This window comes from Ovis aries, chromosome 3 (genome assembly GCF_016772045.2).
Source record: "Ovis aries strain OAR_USU_Benz2616 breed Rambouillet chromosome 3, ARS-UI_Ramb_v3.0, whole genome shotgun sequence".
Classification (NCBI taxonomy): Eukaryota; Metazoa; Chordata; class Mammalia; order Artiodactyla; family Bovidae; genus Ovis; species Ovis aries.
The window spans coordinates 10,856,892-10,878,282 of record NC_056056.1 but is presented as its reverse complement, the minus strand read 5'-3'; the positions used below and the strand labels follow the sequence as shown (position 1 = coordinate 10,878,282).

The 21,391-nt window shown below is 41.7% G+C and overlaps 1 protein-coding gene across 3 annotated transcripts in view; it reads right to left on the bottom strand.

Annotated features, from left to right (window-relative positions):
* The window catches only part of SCAI (suppressor of cancer cell invasion), a 116,745-nt gene extending 97,097 nt beyond the window's left edge, over nt 1-19,648 (bottom strand). For all 3 annotated transcript variants that reach the window (XR_006059083.2, XM_027966450.2, XM_042245707.2), the window contains exons 1-2: nt 19,482-19,648; nt 18,731-18,775 (exon numbers count right to left, since the gene is read on the bottom strand). Coding sequence is in view for 2 of the 3 variants with exons in the window: in XM_027966450.2 (XP_027822251.1) it covers nt 18,731-18,775; nt 19,482-19,534 (98 nt within the window). In the remaining variant the exon portion in view is untranslated. The remainder of the gene's footprint in view (nt 1-18,730; nt 18,776-19,481) is intronic.
* Between the last annotated feature and the right edge of the window lie 1,743 nt (nt 19,649-21,391).

The window sequence follows — 21,391 nt, the reverse complement described above, 5'->3', positions numbered from 1 at the left end:
TAGCATGAAATACTGGATTTCACCTGGGATGTTAAGAAAAAAATATATATATATAGCTTCTTCCTTTCCATGTAGGAAAAATCCAGCTCTTCCCTACTATTCCTCTCCTATGAATCTGCTTTACTGTTCACACAAAAACTTCATTTCTGGTCACCAATTGTGTGGAAGTTTGCCCCCACACCACCAAGCAATTCCCTGTCACCTGAAGGAATTCCACTCAATTCCGACACTGTCTACCTGGAGCAAGCATCAGATTGCAGAGGTGAAGGGCTCAATTCCAAGAGACTGCACAAGTCACCCCCCATGCTTTTGACCGACCAGCTACAGACTAGGGGTTCCAATGACCCGCCTCCTTGGGTTTGATTTATTTGTTAAGCGTGGCTCACAGAACTCAGAGAAACATTTTACTTACTGGATCAAGTTTACTGTAAAAAGATACAACTCAGGCCAGATGGAAGAGATGCACAGGTATGGAAAGGGGTGTGGAGCTCCAGGCCCTATCCAGGGGCTTCCACACCACTCTCCCGCACTTCCCGGTGCTCACCAGCCTAGAAACTCTCTGAACCCCATACTCTGGGGATTTCATGAAGGCTTTATCATGCAGGCATGACTGATCATTAACTCCATTTTCAGCCCTACTCTCCTCTCAAAGGAATGGGAGGCAGGGCTGAAAACACCAAGCTTCTAATCATGGCCTGTTCTTTCTGGTCACCAGCCCTCACCCAGGAGCCCAACCAGTCACTTCATCAGAACAAAGACACTCATCACTAAGGAAATTATGAAGGTTTCAGGGGTTCCATGTCAGGAACTGAGGGTAGAGATCAACAGATATTTTCTGTTATTATCTCACAGATGTTTTAAATTTTTATCACAAATAAAAACTCTTAGATTTGCACCAGTTTGTTAAGAAACTAAGAGATGAAACCATCAATGATATATTAAAACTATTCTCTATTTTCAGGATTCTTGAGAATGTCAAGTAAATTAGTTACCCATTATAAGTTCCCAGAAGTAAAAAAAAAAAAAAAAAAAAAAAAAAGCCTGACATATCTAAATACTTTGACAGTATCTATTGAACAAATGATTTTCTGCACATGAAATCTGTCTTAACTATCTCATTTTCTGTGCTAGCATTTTTCATAAAATAAAGAAGCAAAGTTTTAAAGAAAATGGTGAATTCTCATTTACTCTTTCACATACTATATGTATTTCTTTATCTGATATCAATTTCAAATAGAACAACAAAAAAACAGAACATGCTGCAAAGAATAAAGAAATCCCCACATAAAACATGAGGGAAGAAAGAAAAAGCTGGGCCATTCAGGAACTCTAGGCTGACTGAATTAGAGACTACATTCCTGTACCTAAAGATGTTCCTCACGTGGTAACATGGCAAATTACTTGTCCATCATCCAGTCTCAAGCATGAGGCTTCTGGCTGTTATCCAGTAGAATGAACATCACTTAAAATTTTCTGCTTTTAAATCCTGTATCTACAAGTCCTGCAATAGCATGAAATGTCCTGAAACAGGATTCTTTTCGTTCTTAATGGTCTGTACTTTCTTTGATGCTTGAAAGTAAAAATGCACTAAGTTGCCCACAACTACTTTAATCTAATTACCTGAACCACTGGAGAGGAACACTTGCTAAAACTACATTATATCAATTATAAAAATTGGCAAAATAGAAAATACCAGTTTTAGACGCTATAAGGAAGTCTGAAACATCTGAATCCAGAAGACATCCACATCAAGAATGGTTTTCACTTTCTTATGGGACTTTAATAAACCCTCATAGGAAATTACCTCCAGCAAAGTTTAAAAAAACAAATTCCAATGTCACTCTTTCGGTCTGTAACAGCAAAAAAGATTTACAGAGTCAGACAAAAACTACTCTCCCTTGACTGTGCCACTTTCTAGCTATGATACTTTGGGCAAATCACTTTATTTTCATGAGCCTCAGTTTCTCTATTTATAAATGGGAATGATAACATCTGTCTTCTAATGAAGAAAAAAATATAAACGTGATCTGCTAATAAGCACCAGAACCCTAGGGATTAGGCTATCTTCCCTAGGTCTCCTTCCTCCATTTAGTTCATTTACTCTACTCTGTAACCAACTGAAACACTAAACAATTCAGAATTGATAAAAACACACACTAAACTGAACACTTTCCATCTATACATTTTACTGTATGCAAAGTATCCATCAATAAACTGAAAGAGCTTGATTAAAAAATAAACTAGTGACTACAGGTAATATATTTGAGACATCACTGCCTAATCAGTAAATGCCAGTCATTATCAAGAAGTCCAAAAACCAGCATCAGTCCCTCCCCATTTTTGAAATTTCTCTACCACTGTCTCTCATCAATTTTCCCAAAGGTCATTCTGCTCTTCACCTTTCATGTAAACCTTTAAGCCTTGAAAAATCTAAAACATGTTAAATAATTCTCAAGTCCCTTCAGGCTTCCCAACATCCCTCTGTGCCTAACTTCTCTGGAGTATTCACTCCATCATTTCAGACTGAAATCTTTCTGTTGGTTATCCTTCCCCTCCCTAGTCTAAAAATAATAGTAAGGCCAATAACAGCAGTAGTGATGGGCATAGTAATGAATAGCCAGTATTCTGTGACAGGCACTCACTGCATGTGTATTAATCATTGAAGTCTCTTGACAACCCTATGAAGTAGAAACCATTTTACAGATAAAGAAACTGACTCACAAAGAGGATGCTGCTTTCCAAGGTAACACATCTGACCTGAGTCATTTCAAAGTCACTGTATATTACTAACACGCCATAACCTTCTGAACTACAAGGACACGAGAATGGAGTTATCTGGGCAGGGAGATTACTGTTCAGTTTTGCTGTTTTGTACTACTTACTAATTTTTTAAAAACCAAAATATAATAAACATGTAAAATGAAAGTCAATGAGATAAAAGTCTATAAACAAAGAAGATAAAGAATCTGTTTTTCTTCTGATACTGACAGTGCTCCTGAAGGTAGAAATGTATCTTATTCTTAAAATTGAGGCCGGTTAGTATATAACATGGTCTCTACTCCAACCTCTGGCAAAACGGAATGCCAGTTATCTTCTGTTATACAACCTAGTGGCTTAAAACAATCTTTCATTGTGGTTGTGAGTCGGCAACTTGGGTCGGGCTTGGCAAAGACAGCTCTTCTCTGCTCTCTGTGGGCACTCACTGGGGCACCGGGATGGGGATCTGGAGGATTACGACCCGCTTTTAGGACCAATGCTGATGGCAGCTGGGAGCTCAGCTGGGGCTGAGGGCCAGGAGCTTCAGCCACTCACTGGGGCTGGAAGCCAGGTTCTAAGCCCCTATCCCAAGAGAGGAAGGTGGAGGTACATGGCATTTCTATAACCTTGCTCCAGAAGTCACATAGTGTTGCTGGAGCCACGCTCTATTGGTGGAAACAGTTGGAAGGGCCTGTGCTGGTTAGGAGACGGGAACACAGACCTCATCACTGGGTGGAAGGCAGGTCAAGGTCACACCATAAGAGCATGTGGGATGAAGGACACACCTGCAGACATCTTTGGGAAACACAGTCTGCCATGCCAACGGAATGGTTATGTTCAGAATATACTCAAGTGGACTTTGTGTTGGTGATTATTGGTTTTTATTAAATAGACTTTTCCTGCAAAAAACAATGGGTAAAGAAATTGAAAATAACCTTGAGCTTCTCCTCTGTGATGAAATGAATTCAGTGGCCTGAGAGTCACTATCTTCAGGGCCAAATGATATAGAAAAAGAGACGAAAAGATCCGCAGCTACTTCTCAGAATTTAAAAAAAAGATAAAATAAGAAAGCTGATCAATCTCTCACTGAAAATTAAACATACGTGAGTTGGAAGACACTCTGACATCACTTAGTTCACTGCTTTAATTCTAGCAATTACCAGAAAACTGAGTTTTTCTCATGTACCTTACAGTGAAGATTAGGGAAATCTCTTCATTTTAGTAAAACTCTAATTCAAAAATTTGTAAGTTTTTGTGCATTCAATTCACTCCCTACTGTCACCGAGAGTAAAACATCTGTAAAAATGAAAATGCATCAGATACATTCCGAGCAACAGGGTAAGGGAAAAGCTGAGGTACCTGCATCCTGTTTCAAGGAGGGTTTATGGGCAGAGAAATCATCGCATAATAGTTGTGGGGGGCGGGGAGGAGATGAATCAAATCCCTGAGGTAGGCAAGGAAAAAAAAAATGAAAAGGGGTAGGTAGAAACCAGGCAAAGATCTGGGGGTTTCACCAGAATGCTACACTATATACTCTTTGAACACATTCATACAAAGACTCCATCCCAGAACCACAGTCCTTTCTTCACAAACTAGAGCTAGAAATAGCTTCAGAGATATTTAATTCAGTGGTTTCCAACATTTTCAAGTATAAGAACCCTTTTTTAAAAGTAAAGCTCCTGTGGCCATCCATATGAAAATGGTTGTGATTTTATTATCTGGTTATTGAGAAAAATCAATAATGGCAGAAGTACCACGAGTTCACTAACACCTCTACTGAATGGAACTGGTCTTGTTACAAGGGCATATATATGCAAGAGCACATACATGAGACATTCAGGTGATTTAGGTGAAGATCTTAGGAAACAGGTGTTGGTAAACACAAAGCAAACCATATTTGAAGAGACTAAGGTATTTTTCAGGACTTTCTTTTCAGGCATGTTATGGTAGGGTTTCTCCTGCTGTGCTTATGGTTGGACTTTAATCTCTTCCAATACAAATTCTAGGATTCTTTTATAAATTATTAAAAGCATTTCCCTTCTTTATAACTTATATCTTGAAGATTTAAAAGTGGTTTGGGAAGGACTTCCTTTGTAGTCCAGTGGTTAGGAATCTGCCTTCCAATGCAGGGGAAGTGGGTTTTATCTGTGGCTGGGAACATGCAGATCCCACATGCAGCAGGGCAACTAAGCCAGCAGCACAGTGAGAGAAGCCCCCACACGCCACAGTGAAGACCCAGTGCAGGCAAAAAAAAACCAAACGTAAAAATAAACACAAAACTGGCTTAGGACAATACAGATGCATGTTCCTATTTTACAAAAAAGTAAGAATCCTCTTACTTGTGGATGACACTTTTATTATCACCAGCCAGAAGTTACTCTAATAGGTAAATGGCTTGATATCAATTAACAAGACAGGCTAATGGCAATAATGCCAAATCTAAAATCTTCAGTTTTGACAGCTGTTCTCTAAAAATCTATATGTAATAACTCTACAGTTTGGAAATGATCACAATAGTTTAAGAGTTCTGACAGCCACTTTGCAAGCTTTTGGGAAACCATGTGTGAGCACTGTCAACATGGGCCCCCCATCCAGGAAGAACTCTCAGGATACTGCCAACAGGCACATATGCTTTCAAGGCCCATGGAATACACGGAGAGAACTTGACTGAAAGAAACCCAACTGTAAAATGAGAATATAACGAATGGTGCCTAGCTTGAGAGTGAAATGCTTCCAAAGGAGCAGCCACGTTCATGAAAACACAAGCTCAGGTCGTGGTGAAGATGACCATTTCATGGCAGGCTGCGTCCACGAGTGAACCCACAGCTGGTAACGCAGAAGCTACGACAGCTTAAGGAGCATTATGGAAAACCAGGTACGAAACAAAGGACACAGAAAAGACTAGGCTTGTGTATTAGCCCGGATTCTGCTGAGAAACAGAAACAAGGAGGGGTGTGAGTGTGCGCAGATAATAAGGAACTGGCTCACACGATTAGGGAGACTAAGTTCCAAGATCCTCAGTCAGCAAGCTGGAGATCTGGGAAAGCTGATGGCATGATTCCACTCTGAAGGCCTGAGAAACGGGAGGGCTGATGGTTTAAATTCCAGCCTGGGAGCCAGCCGGCTCAAGATCCAAGAAGAGCGAGGTTCCAGCTCGCATCCAAAGGCAGGAAAAGATTGAGGGCCCAACTCAAGCAGTCAGACAGGAGGAGTTCCTTCTTACTCAGCCTTTTGGTTTCAGGACTTCAGTCGACTGGATAAGGCCCCACCTATATTGAGGAGGGCAGTCTGTACTGCTTAAGACTATGGTTCAAAAGTTAATCTCACCCAAAGACATCCCAACTCTCCAGGAATAATGCTTGACCAACTATCTGGGCACCCTGTAGGCAAGTCAAGTTGACACATAAAATCAGCCACCATCACAGCTTACTTGACACTGATTTGCCTGCTCTTCCCAGACAACTAAGAAAGAGCTGAAACAGAGTTCAAAATCCAGTGACAGGTACCAGGCAGAGGAAAACTGACCCCTTCACTGGGCAACTTGGAGAAGGAAATGGCAACCCACTCCAGCATTCTTGCTTGGAGAAGTCCATGGACAGAGGAGCCTGGCAGGCTGCAGCCCATGAGGTCACAAAGAGTTAGACATGACTGAGTGACTAACACATACGCTTTCACTGGACAACTACCTTTTGCTCTTCCCTTAATAAGAGTGAATGTGAGCAGGGGACTACCTCTCAATCTGTGGGACCAAAGTCCAGGGAAAGAACAAAGACTCTGAAGACGACAATGCACAATTGGCTGGAGATTGATTATTAGCACAGAGACACATCACATCACTGCCTGAAAGTAAACTATCCTTCAATGCCTTTAATCAAAAGACAGCTGTTTCCAAAACACACACATGCCCCACCCCACCCCACATCAGAGACCTATCCAGAAAGAGAAAAAGCTTGAGAGAGAGACTAAGGTCCTTTGGGGTACAATACAGCCAGTGCTGGAAGAGATTCTTAAAAAAATATCATGGACTCATGTAATACAGCCCTTGCGACGCCAGGATAATAAGTCAAGCTGTTGGCGAGGGCTATAGTCATCTCAAGGCTCAACTAATATAGGATCCCCTTCCAAGCTCACTCATGTGGTTGCTGGCAGGCCTTGCTTCCTTAACATGTGGCCTTCCCCATAGGCTGCCCAAGTATCTCCACAACATGGCAAGTGGCTGTCTCTCACTATGGCAGCCAGCGTCCACCAGAGGGAGTCAGCCAAGAGTGAGAGAAGGAGGAAGGAAGGAAGGAAAACGGAGAGAACACCCAAGAATAAAGATAAAGACTCCTTACAACCTGATATGGGAAAGGACACCTCATCATTTCTGTATTCTATTCCCTAGGAGTGAGTCACCAAGTTCACCCCACACTCAAATGGAGAATTAAGCTCCATCTTTTTTTTGTTTCTTGGCCATGCTGTGTGGCATGCAGGATCTTAGTTCATTGGCTGGGGATTGAACCCACAGCCCCCGCATTGGGAGTGTGGAGTCTTGACCACTGAATCACCAGGGAAGTTCCCAAGCTCCATCTTTTAAAGAAAGGAGAATTAAAGAATTTATACACAGTTCTTTAAAACCACCACAGGGAGTAAAAGAATTATTGAGAGGGAAAAAAGAAAAAAATTAGGTAGCTGGATAAGTTATTAAGACACCAATGGATGTTTCCCCAAGAAAACAGTCCCTGCCTCAAGGGAGGTTTGTGTTTGTTTTCTGAAAATGTGAACTCCTTGAGGAGATTACGCTGAGGGAAAGGTGGAAAGAAAGTGCCTTTGAGGGCAGAAAGGTAGAAATAAAAAGGAAAAAAGAGGGTAATTTAATTGGGAAGGGGAAGAGCTTTGGGACTCACAAAAAGAGACTTGCAACTCCACTTCCTAGCAATGTTCTAGGAGTTGACAAGTCTTTACAGGGAATCGGGTGTGCACTGTACCTGGGAAAGCTGAAACCTCTACACCAGATTCCCCAAACCTGGCAAAGACTTTTCACGTCAGTTATAACCATTAGAGCCGCCAAACATGAAGGACCCACACCCACCTAGACAACCGGCTTACCACGCACAGCCACAGAGGACTGAAAACTAACCTTCCACCCTTCTTCTGGTTTCTCACAAGCCTCTCAGACGCTGTACAACCCCGAGGAGGAGTGGATACCATTCTTAATCCCTGAGATTGAATTTTTCATGAGTTTGATAGAATTGGGGCAGAGGGGATGTCTCAAGGTTGGATTTAATTTCGTTTAAAATAAATAATGCAGAACTTCCCTGGTGGTGCAGTGGATAAGAATCCACCTGCCAGTGCAGGGAACACAGGTTTGATCCCTGGTCCAGGAAGATTTCACATGCCACAGAGCAATTAAGCCTGCCAACCACAACTGTTGAGCCTATCTGCTGCAACTACTGAGGCCCGCTCACCTAGAGATTGAGCTCCACAACAGAAGCCACCACAATGAGAAGCCTCAACATCACAACAAGAGCGGCCCCTGCTTGCTGCAGCTAGAGAAAGCCCATGCAAAGCAACGAAGACCCAGCACAGTCAAAAAGAAATAATATATATACAGTAATGCTTCATGGTTACCTGATTTTGTGAGATAAGATTCATACTGCCTATGCTGCTGCTGCTAAGTTGCTTCAGTTGTGTCTGTGTCTGTGTGACCCCAGCCTACCTGGCTCCCCCGTCCCCGGGATTCTCCAGGCAAGAACACTGGAGTGGGTTGCCATTTCCTTCTCCAATGCGTCAAAGTGAAGTCGCTCAGTCGTGTCCGACTTGTAGCGACCCCATGGACTGCAGCCCACTAGGCTCCTCCGTCTATGGAATTTTCTAGGCAAGAGTACTGGAGTGGCTTGCCATTGCCTTCTCCTGACTATATGGTCAATTAATTTACTACTTTATAGATATATTTTACAATTCACTAATCTTGGTGGTTTCAGAAAAATTCCAGACAAGATGCTCCATCAAAATACTAAGATTTTTCCATCACTAATACATTATTCCCAAAATTTTCCAGGTTATACTCTCCTACTTTATAGACTATTAAGCAATTAGTTACATGACCATGTGTATCTGCCTGAATTCATTATCCTCCCTGCAAAAATCCTGGTCTTGCATGAAAGCCACCCATTTAGATTGGACCCACAATTTCCATAGTAAAGAAAAATCAGGTCTACTGCATGATCGCAAGTCATTTACTTAATCTCTCAACAGATCCAACCATAAACAGCATTGCAGATTACCTGTATTTCAGGATCTTAACCTAAAATATGTCCCAACTGTGTGCTAGTCAACTTTTATAAAAAAAAAATCTAAATGAAAAAATACATTTCTGATAGATTATGAAAGAATGTATTATATAATCCATTCTTTTGGATTTGTTGTTTTCAAAACTACTTGTAGGTTCTACAATCCTTTCTTTCAGATAGACTCTCAGAGTTAGAAGTTGACAGATGCTACAAAAAAAAGGCCTCTCTGTGGAACAGTTGATTCTAGGCCTGAGCAGAAAACATACGATGGGTCTGGAAAGAAGCTGCTAATGTCTACTGGATTCTTCTCAAAAGAATCCAAGAGCCAATTTAGAAGAGGCTTCCACTGGTCAATATGATCATCAAGAAAAATAAGCACAATGGGTTGAAATTTACTGAAATGTCTATATCCATGAGTTAATAAGAAGAAAGTCAGTCACCTTTGAAGCATGCCAGGAAAGCAATTCATACTGAAATCTGGTATAAATTATAAAAAGGAAAGGGTAAGGAGACAAGCTTTTATTCTGCTTTTCCTTTTACAAATTGTACCTAAGGAAAATTAAACAGTCAATGAAGAATTGACCAGCTGCCAGGGAGCTGGGGGTGCAAGGAGGATGTGGCTCCAACAGTACAGCAGAAGCAAGTTCTGCGGGTAATGGGAATGTTTCATATTATTCTTGCAGTGGTGGTTACAGGAATCTGTACATGTGTTAAAATGTCATAGAACTTTTCATTTGACTGTATGTTAATTTCAAAAATAAAATTTAAAAAAAATTTAAGAAAACTTCTTTTTATAAAAGCATTCCAGCTAGCAACGAAGAAGGAATGAAAGATTTAGAATGTCACCATCTGTAACCCCAAGTGAAATTACAGACACTGATTACTATGAGTTCCTAACAGCAAAAAAAAAAAAAAAAAAAAAAAGAGGCCCTGAAAGAACTACATACCACCCCTATTAAGCATTCTTTCAAAAAAAAAAGAACCAACAAAACCTGAATCTATAACATCAAGTCTCTAAAACTAGTTCTAACCACCAATTTATAAGACACACAGGGAACAGAGAAACATGCTAAATGATACCACGGGGACCAAATAAGCAAAATTTCAGACTGTGAAAAAACTGGTTGGTGGTTGCCAATTGGTCAGTGGGGACAGAAAGGAATTTGGGGGAGTGATGAAAATGTTCTATATAATGATTGTAGTGGTGGTTACACAAGTGTGTGCATTTGTCAAAATTGACAAAGCTGAACACTAAAATAGGTGAGTTTCATCAGTATAAATCATACCCCAACCTTTTAGAAAATTAAAAATTCAGATTGTGGTAAACTCTTAATAACAAGCATGCTTTCTTTAACAAATAAGTAGCATGGGGGGAAAGAGATGAAGTGGGCAAACTATAGATTAAAAAAAAAAACCTTAAGATCTAATCAACAAATTGCCAAGTCCTGATTTATCTAGATCTTGATTTGAACAGATTTTTTAAAAATGATAAGTCAACCATGGATATCGGAACACTGATGAGATATTTAATGATACTAAGGAAATACCGCTAACTTTTAAGTTATTGTTAATGGAACTGCAGTTATGTGAAAAGTCTTTATCTTTCAACAATACATATTAAATCTTTTACAGATGAATAATATGTATAGAATACGCTTCAGGTGGAGTAGGTAAGTGTACACATGAAATAGGATTGAGCTGATACTTGTTCAAGCTGGGTGACGAACAATTCAGGTTCACTGTACTATTCTAAGATTATTATTCTAAGATTATCTATTATTATTTGAAATTTTCCATATTAAAAATATACAAGAGGACCTCACTGGTGGTTCAGCGGTTAAGAAACTGCCTTCCAATGTGAGGGACACAGGTTCAATCCCTGGACCGGGAAGATTCCACATGCCACGGGGCAACTAAGCCCGTGCACCATGACTACTGAACCCCTGTGCTCAGGAGCCCATGCTCTACAACAAGAGGAACCACTGCAATGAGAAGCCCGGACAGTGCAACGAGACAGTAGCCCCACCTGCCACAACTAGAAAAATCCTGGGCGAAGCAATAAAGATGCAGCACAGCCAAAAAAACAAATAAACAAAATTTAACAAAATATAGACACATACATACAGAAAAGTAGATCTAGAGTCTTGTAGGCAAGTTAGCCTGCTTAATCTTCTTCTGCCTCCTCCTGGCACTCTAACCTCCAGGAGCCCTTGAATCACAGCCAAGGAACCTCTGGGCTCTTTATGAAAACCCTTGAAAACCACTGCTTGAGCTACTCGAGGTATAATTCTTGAATAAAATATTACCATGGAAATATTGACTACTTTGACCATCCACTCTTAGGTACCCCCCGACCCCGAGTGTGCTTTCACAGAATTTAATTCTGGCATTTCACCTGAGGTTCTCACGGACACCTGTCCACAAGAAACAGCCTGATCACGGCCACTGCCTTTCCGTGGGGATACTGCTTAGGCCAACGTCGGCACAAAGAAACTCCCTAAAATTCCTAAATTTCAATGTAGATTGGAAGACATCCCCCCAGTTTTCCACATAACTACCTCCAGAATGTGTTTCTCACCAAAGAGTGTACCCTTTGTACAGAGATCTGTCTCCCCAAAATAGACACTCCTCGTTTGATGACCACCTACAGAAAGACTGCAGCGGACAGATAATGCAGCAGAGAGACAACATCTAAGAGACAAGCTGGGCGGCCTGCTTCCTCACCGTGTGCTCACGGCAAGTCTGCTGCCATCCGCATGCCCCACCCCACACGGTCTCTCTGGCTTGTCTCATTCCTTTCCACGACTCGGATCCCTAAGCATCTGCTGCTGACTTCTGAATCCGCATCTCAAGCCCTAATCGCTCCTCGCAGCTCCAGACCCCTGTTTTCATTAGCCTGTTAAAGATGGCACACTGCAGCACTTTATGCTCCATGTAGCCAGAACAAATTCACGCTCTTACCCGAACCTAATCCTGGAGCTGCTGTCTCAATTAAATGCTTTCCCATTCAACCTACTATTCAAGCTAAAAGCTCCTCAAGATACTGTGAAAAAAAGGAAATGGCAAGCCACAGACGGGGTGAAAAAGCTGCAGAACATATACCTGATGAAGAATTTTCAGTACAATATAAAGAACTCCTATAACCATATAAGAAGGCAAACAGCTGACCAAAAAAATGGGCAAAAGATCTGAACAGGAAAACTACAAAAGGACTTAAAGGAATGCCAAACAAAAACATAATGATGTCACTACACATCCCCAGAATGGCAAAGGGGATACATAAATGCCAAAATTTATCACTGTACACTTTAAATATAGCTCAAAGAAAGAAAGAGAAGTCGCTCAGTCGATTCCGACTCTATGCAACCCCATGCACTGTAGCCTACCAGGCTTCTCCATCCATGGGATTTTCCAGGCAAGAGTACTGGAGTGGGGTGCCATTTCCTTCTCCAGGGGATCTTTCCGACCCAGGGATCGAACCCAGGTCTCCCGCACTGCAGACAGAAGCTTTACGATCTGAGCCACCTGGGAAGCCTTATATGCAGCTTACTGTATGCCAATTACATACCTCAGTGTAACTGGAAAAAGAATACCAAGTCCTGACAAGGATGTGAAGCAAATAAAATCCCATACATTCCGTTAGTGGGAATGCAAAATAGTACAGCCACTTTGGATATTTCTTAAAAAGTTAAACTACCCTTACTATGAGACCCAGCACGTCCACTCCTAGGCACTTACTCATGAGAAGTGAAAACATATGTGTGCACAAAGACTTTAACTCAAATGTTCATAACAGCTGTATTTGTACTAGCCAACTAGAAAGGAAGCCAGATGCCCATCAGCTGGTGAATGGTAAGTGTAGTAAAATCAAACAACGAACTGCTCCTCAGCAATAAGAAGAAATTGACCACAATTACAAACAGTAACACGGATGAATCTCAAAAGCATCATGCCAAGTGGAAGAAGCTAGACACAGAAAACCATATACGGAAGGATTCACTTACACGAAATTCTAGAAAAGACAATACTACAGTGACAGGGAAAAAAAGACCAGTGGTTGCCAGAACCATGACTGCAAGGAAACATGAACAAATGTGAGTCATACAAGAAGCACAGGATACCAATGTTCTATATCATAACTGCAATGGGTGGTTATACAACTGCATACATTTGTCAAAACTCCTCAAACTGTATCCTTAAAATTAGTGGATTTTATCATATGTAAATAATACCTCAATAAAGCTGACTTTTAAAAATACTGGAAGCGAAGGCAAAATAAAGAGATTTAAGCTAAGGATAGACACAGCGATCATACTGAGTTCTTAGTGGATGTCAGGTAATGGCATCATGTATTTTACACTCATTACTTCAGTGAATCCCTTCAATAAGTCATTCACTGAATTATCCAACAAAGAGTGACTGAGTATCTATTACATGTGAGGCACTGTTCTAAGTGCTGGGAACAGAATAGTAAGGTAAACAGACAAGTTTATATGTTATTAGAGGAGGGTAATAACTCCACAAAGTGGGTACTATCATTACCTGCATTGGGCAAAACAGCAAACAGGTTCAGAGGTTAAATACTTTATCCAAGAGCCCAAAGCTAGTATTAGGAAGAGCCAGGATTCAAACTCTAATTCAGGATTTCTCAGCATCAGACAATGTGAGCAGGACAGTTCCTCGGCTGGGAAGCTGTCCTTTATGCTGGTGTTTAGCAGTATTCTTCAACTCAACCCACTAAATGCCCTGATTTATACAACTAAAAATGTCTCTCAGTTCAGTTCAGTTGCTCAGTCATGTCTGATTCTTTGTGACCCCACGGACTGCAGCACGTCAGGCTTCCCTGTCCATCACCAACTCCCAGAGCTTGCTCAAAGTCATGTCCATCGAGCCGGTGATGCCATCCCCACCTCATCCTCTGTCGTGCATTGCCAAAGGCCCCTCAGAGAGAAAATCACCCCTCGAGGAGAACTACTGCGTAATTTCTAAACTGACATCACAGCCCAAGCATTTAAAAACGTCTTTCTTCCCACACCTAACACTTGTTCTGAATTCATCTCTCTTAAGACTTCATCACTAGGGCTTCCCAGGTGATCAGTGGTAAAGAATCCACCTGCATTGGCAGCAGATGCAGGTTCAATCCTTGGGTCAGGGAAGACCCCCTGGAGAAGGCAATGGCAACCCACTCCAGTATTCTTGCCTGGGAAATCCCATGGACGGAGGAGCCTGGCGGGCTGCAATCCGTGGGGTCACATGACTGAGTGACTAAACAACAATGAAGACTGCGTTATTACTCAGCCTACATCCCAGCTCTAGCCTGTCATTTTCAACAGTCACACTACTGCCAAAATTTATCCTCTAAACCTTCACAGTTTAGATGAAATGTCTGTAGAAGCTGCCCTCATTACCAATACGAAGAATTACTATAAACTCTTTGGATATATACAAAGTCAATTACGTCATCTCATTTTTATGTGTCTGTCTCCCGGACAAGATATGAGCTTTTCCTCAGCAGGGGCCAGATTCATGTCTATATCCCTAGTACCCAGAACTAGAAAGCATTTAAAGGTTTTGTTTTCTTGTGTTTTTTGAATTCAAATGTAATTTAAACAAATTACATACACCACCAAAATGTATGGATCCTTTTGCTTTAAATACATCACACACACACACACACACACATATACACAAAATCCGAATCACACAATAAAGCTTTAATCAACATTAATCTTATCCAAACAAATGGGTCCCGTTCCTAATAGGATCTGAAAGGATTCTCTAATTCATAATCCAGAACTTATTAGCAGACATATTGAAGCCTTTGGAACTTTTCAAAACCAGATAGAGATTAAGTTTCCTAATCTTAAAACTGCTTTCAGCCAAGTACAGTTTTTCGGGGGCATTAAACAGTATCACATTTTTTTGACCACCAAAGCCCCATCCCGTACTAACTCCCTCTTACCACCGATTCATCTGTTAGTTCCTATGTTTTTATTGAGCACCCCTCAGTGCTAGGGGTACAAAGAGGAACTAAAACAAGGAAACAAGACTTTTAGTTGGGGGTGGTGGGCAGGCAGAATGAACAAAGAAATGGTAACAGTGAGTGATGAGGCGCTTATCTCAAGTCATCCTAAGTTCTTCTTCAACTGTCTTATAGTTTAGTCTACTAGGAATGTTCTCAAAAGATAACTCAGCCACTAACTACTGTCTATCAAAAAGAATGACTTCACAGGAACTATCCTAAAATAAAAACCACACCTGGCAACTGTTTCCTAAAATGGGATAGGATATACAGCATAACAGTCCACAACTCAACACAGCAGGCCAACTCAAAGGGATACTTACAGCTACGTCCAGCAATTAACTCATATTGAAATGTTCACCAGGAAGTTCCATCATTTGATATTGAGGATTTTATGGCCACAGTATACAACTCATAAAAACAGCTATAAATAATATCTGGCTACAACCATTATATCCTCTCTCTATAATCTATCTTTAGATCTTGCCCGGCCATTATTTTTTATACCTTTAGAGCAATCCCAGAACTGTTTTCTGAGAAAAATCTTGGTCCTGCCCACAGGATCTCTTTAGAGATACATACTGGCGGTCTATTCAGGTCAAAATGCTGACTTGATCAGGATCTAACCTCAGATATGCAGAATGTGTGCCCTCAGGATTCCTGACTGAGAACAAGAATTTAAAACTCTGTGCTGCCTGATGCTTACCAAAACTTGGTTACAAGAAATAATATTCATGAAACCAATTATCTAAGGATTCATTCATTCCAAAATTCAATCCAACATTCTCTAGGTGCCAGGAACCATCCTGGGTGCTGAGGCGCAGCAGAGTGCCGGTGGTTGATGCATCCCTCCTTGCCTCTGAACCAAGCCACACCATCAGCAGGCAGTATATCTAAACCCAGGTGCTTTGGCTCTCTGCAGAATGTTCACTGGTACCATCTAAACCTGGACTGAGCAGCATTATAAGCAGCAATCTTTAAAAAAAACTCTCTAGTATATTTATCACTGGGGATTTCTCCCCACAAAACCAGTGTCCCCATTATAAAAATCAATGAGAGAAATTTTCTCTAAGAGTCAAAAGAAAGCGTGCCTCCCTTGAACATGTTTTTGATTTTACAGATTGCACGAATCTGGAAGTTGAGCCTTATTTTCTTCTTAGCTTTGTTCTAGGAAAACTGAGAGCTAAATACGGAACCAACCTTTACGAACTGTGAAGTACTTTCTAGTCTATATACTAACTTCGCCACTGATTTAATTTCATTATTCTTCTCTCGTGTCTTCTTTGCCTTAACATCTTTATTTTCAATGCTTTTACTATATATGTTTAGAAAAGAGGTGGGAAATAAAAGGCATTTAATGTGCTTTTTAACCTAAAATTTATTGGATACTTTCTATGTGCCAAGCACTGCACTGAACACTTAATGACCTTCTCAGGGTTGAACTATTATTATTTCCATTATACAAATTAAGAAGCTGGGGTTCAGATATACAAGTTAATAAACTTGTATATCATCTCAAAACTTGTATTTGATAGAGCTAGGATTCAAATTCAGCCCAAACCATTACACGTGGGTGTATCTACAGGCTATCATAGAAACAAACGAAGCAAAGAAGGTGAAGGACAGGGTAGAAAGTCCGCATGGAAGACGCAATGTTTGAGGGAAGTCTTAAAAGGGGGGAGCTTGCCAAGGAATGAACAGAAAGTATTCCAGGGAGAAAGAGGAATCGTGCAAAAACCTAAACATAAGTTCTGGGAATGGCGAACAGAACACAGAGTTATATTCAGCAATTAATTCACTGCGAAGGGCTCATCAGAAAGTTATTTAATACGAGACGTATAGTAGCTCCTTTACAGAGAATTTTCAAGGCCACAAAACTCAGCTGTGGCTGGGAAGACAGGGAGGCGTGAAATAAAGCAGTATCTTCTTTTTTTTTTTTTAACTGAAGCATAGTTGATTTACAATGCTGTGTTAATTTCTGCTGTATAGCAAAGTGATTCAGTTAAAATTATATATATATACACACACTCATTTTTAAAATATTCTTTTCCTTTATGGTTTATCATAATAGAGGGCAGTCTCTTTTCACGATGACACTAAAAAGTCTGAATTACGTTCAGTAAACAAGGGGAACCACATAAGGACCTTAAGCTTGAGAATTACAAGATCAACTTGCATAGTATGTGAATCAATTACAGATTCAAGGTAGGGAACCCAGTCAGGAGGCTACTCTAAGAGTCTGGCAATGGGGTAATAAGAGTTAAACAAGGGTTACTGAAAAGAAAGTAAATGTAAGCCATATTTGTGATCTTTAAATTCCCAGTAATGTTAGAAAAAGTAAAAAGAAAAAACTGAAATTAACTTGAGTAATAGTTTATTTAATCCAATATATCTAAAATATTATTTCATGAAGTGATCAACATAAAAATTACTAATGAGAAGTTTGCCATGTTCTTTTTGTACTAATCTGAAATTTGGTGTGTTTTTTAATACTTAAAATATATGCCTCACCTTGGACATTAAGTTTTCATTGGATACATTTGATCCGTGTTTAGATTTCAGAATTTACAGATGAAAAAGCAGATTCACATACCCAAGTCGTTCCAGATATAAACATTTTCCAATAATTAAGTATCCATTTTTAAATTTAATTACAACTAATAATATTAAAAATTCAGTTTCTCAGTCATTCGAGCCACATTTTGAGTGTTCAACGCCATTCATGGCTACCATATTGCCCAGTACAGGCCTAAAGAGTGACAAAGGAACTTTGGCTGTTGACACTTTCCACCATCAGCATTTCGTATCTACTTACTGTTAAGGTTTTCCAGGCACTGACATGGATAACTTAGCAAGTACCATTACAGTGGTCCCACTGGTCACATACTCACTACTGTAACTTACTTTCTCTAGGCCAATACCAACATCTGTGAAAAAGAAATCTTCAAATGACTACACAGAATTGCTATAAAGTACCTGACAGGTGGAATGTGCTCAGAAAATAGAATGGACGCTCGGAATAATGCACTTGCTGAGGACTATTTTGTATCTATTTTCCTGTGGTTCAGCTGTTTATTACACTTCATGTACAATGTATTTTTTAAAAGTTACTTATTTTCAATTATTTATTTATTAGAGGCATTACACTATAACGTTAAAAGCTTCAGCTCTGGAGTCAGACTACCAGGCTTCAAATCCTGGTTCTATCATTTATCAGATGTATGATCTTGGGGAAATGCTGTTTCCCTTGAGTCTCAGTTCTCTCCTGTGTAAAACAGTGACTACCTGTACACACTTCCTTGGGGAGCTTCAAGGATTACAGAAGATAATACAAATAATCACCTGCACATCGCACCTGGCACATAGTAGGTGTTCAATAAACCTTAGCTTTTTAAACAGAGCTGGTGAAGAAGTTGAAATTACGGCTAACATTAAAAAAAAAGGACTTCTCAATTATCTATATCTGTTTGCCATATAATCTTAGATACAAAAAAAAAAAAAGTGTACAGGTTAATACTTTGAGGTCCTCAGAAGAGAGATCCTGCAGACAGCTACACTCATTAAGAAAGGAGCTAAATAAAAAACTTCATCTGACAGCGTATAATTATGCAGTCTAGCACAGGTGCACCCAAGCAAATGGAAAAATACGAAGAAAAATTAGGAAGGCATTTTGCCTTACCTGCTTTTCCGTTTTCGGGGTGGTTTCTCCACTGTGCCAGTCAGTCTACAGACCAAACAGATAAGATGGTAACTAAAAGTAACATACCAGAACACATCTGCGGGCCATACTGTGCCAGTCAACAACTCAACGGACCGCGCTCGAGAACCCTGGACTCGCTAAGCCCATGCCTGACCTTACAAAATGCCTTATGCTCTGTTTCCCTATTAACCCGAAACCCAGCGACCCCCTAATATCTGCTTTGCCCAAACCCTGCTCTGTCTCCGGGTCTCTCACTCCATCCTCGTCCTTACGCGTCACAGCCCATCTCCCCAAAACCACCCACCACCTCCTACTCATTGTCTGCCTCATCAACCCCGCACACCCCTCCGCTTCCCCTTCCCCATGCTCACCCCCTCCCGCCCGGGCAGTGCCCCTCCGAGCCCCGCCCCTCCAGGCCCGGCGCACCCCGCATTCCACGGCCCCCTCCACCGGGCGCGCGCGTTCCTGCCCCTCCCGGCCCAGCGCCCCGAGTCTCACCCGTCGGCGCCCCTTCCCTCACACACCCCTCTCATCCGGCCGGGAGGGTGCGACCGCCGGCCAGCCCGCTCCGCCGCCCCCTAGGCGACCCCCGAGTTCCCCGAGCCTGAACCCCCCGCCCCACCAGTCTCGGCGCCCCCGAATGCCTCACGGCCCCAAGCTGCTGCCCTGGGCCCGCTCCCGCGCCCCCGCCCCATCCCCAAGCCCGACCTCCATCCAGCCCCCGCCCCACCTGGGGGCCAGGCGACTCCGCGGCTGCTGGGGCTGCCGGGCTCCTCTGACCATCCGGCTCCTGCTCCGCCGCGGGAGCTGCTCCGGCGGCCGTAGGGCTCGCTCGGGAAGCTGAGGCGGCGGAGGCTTGGAGTAGGCGGAGAGGCGGGCGGAGGGCCTCGCGCCTCTGCCAGGCTTGCCGCGAGACCCGCCTCCTCCGCGCCTCTCCTCGGCTCCCATTGGCTAGAGCTGTAGTGTAGCCGAAAACCTGGCAGTCGATTGGGCTCTCGGGCCGTCACATCCCGCCACCTAGAGTTTGGTTGAGACTGCAGGTGGCGGCGGAGGTGCCTTAGAGACTGCTAGCAAGGCGGGGGACATCTAAGCGCCACCGTGCGGTCGAAAGCAGAAACTGCGTCTTCGGCGCCAGACACCTGCGGGCAGGTTCTTTCGGCTCAGGTTCCTGCATCCCACACACCTGCTGGCGCCGCCCCCCCGCCCGACACTGCGCTACGCCAGACCCAACAACCAAGCGCTGCAGTTTCCCAAACTCTTCTGGCAGGTGCGACAGTGAGCGAAGTCTCCAAACTGAGCTTCATTTTGAACCACCTCATATCCGGTCCCTGACTACATCATGCTGTAATGGTCAGAACTCAGAGGCGCTTCAGAAAATCCAGCAAGAAAACTGTAAGAATCTTATCAAAATAAAGCGTGGTTTATGTGCTCAGTACGCTGCAGAAAAGATGACAGGCTCGGGTGCAGGCTTCCAAGAAAGCAAGAGGTTTATAAAGTAAATTACCAAGAAAGGAAAATCAACCCTGCAAACAGAATTAATGCCATAATCAAAAGCAATAGGCTCCGTTTTCAAATGCCTATATAGAATTGACCCCTGAATGTGTTGCTAACCATCTTGTGATACTGAAGGTAATTGTAACCTCTGCTCCAGCTAATCGATTTTAAAATAAATTTCTTTGCATTTTTAGTATTGTCGCCAGACCTAAGCATGCAAGACTACCAGCACTTAAGCATAATAAATGGCAGTCATCTTTTCTGCTTTAACAAGACCATCCTTCAAAATAAGACATAACTCATTAACATACTAACAAAATTCTTCCTTTTTGGTGGAATCCCCTTCCCCTTGCTGCATTCCTCTGTAGTTTTTGTTTGGTAGATCCTCAGAATCTATTTGGAGCTGAGAGGAGGCATAACTCTTAAGCTACTTGTTTCAGTGAAACATGCTTTTGTGCATCAATAATATAACAGCTTAGAGTTATACACACCAAAAGGCTTGGGACAAATCTCTTACTGATCACAAATGGCAAAAATAAGAATATTAATTTTTCATAAAGTCAAATTTATTTGGTGTAAAGGACTGTCTTTTATTCCGAGACAGCTCTTTGTACATACTTCCTTCAGTGAAATGATGGTAAATTGTAATGGAACCTTTAAAATGGCATTGTCAAGGAAAAACAATTGAACATGTTGGCTCCCCAAATTAGTATTTTACATAATCCTCAAATTACAGAATCACAGACACCAAATTCCCAACCAGTCGTATCCACCCTATTACCAAGCCAGAAAAAGGAAAGAACCCTAGAATAATTTGTCAAAGACTGGGGAAGATGGGGTAGGAGTCCTGGTGAGATCAACTTACTAGGAAGACTAATTTTGAAAGTCATTCACTGTTTCTCAAAACATGAATTAAAACTATCCTGCCTGGTTTTCAAGGTTTTTCACAATTGACCAATGCTTCTGCAACACACAGTATTGTCAATAGAGCTGCAGCTATTCATTTCTTAAGCTTTCTCAAGAAGTACGTACCCTCAATTCTATCTCCGAATCGTGTCCAAGTTCTAGTAATCCCTGCTTCTGTGCTTCTACTATATGAAATGCATGGCCCATCATTCTGGTTCACGTTCCTCTTTTAATTCACAC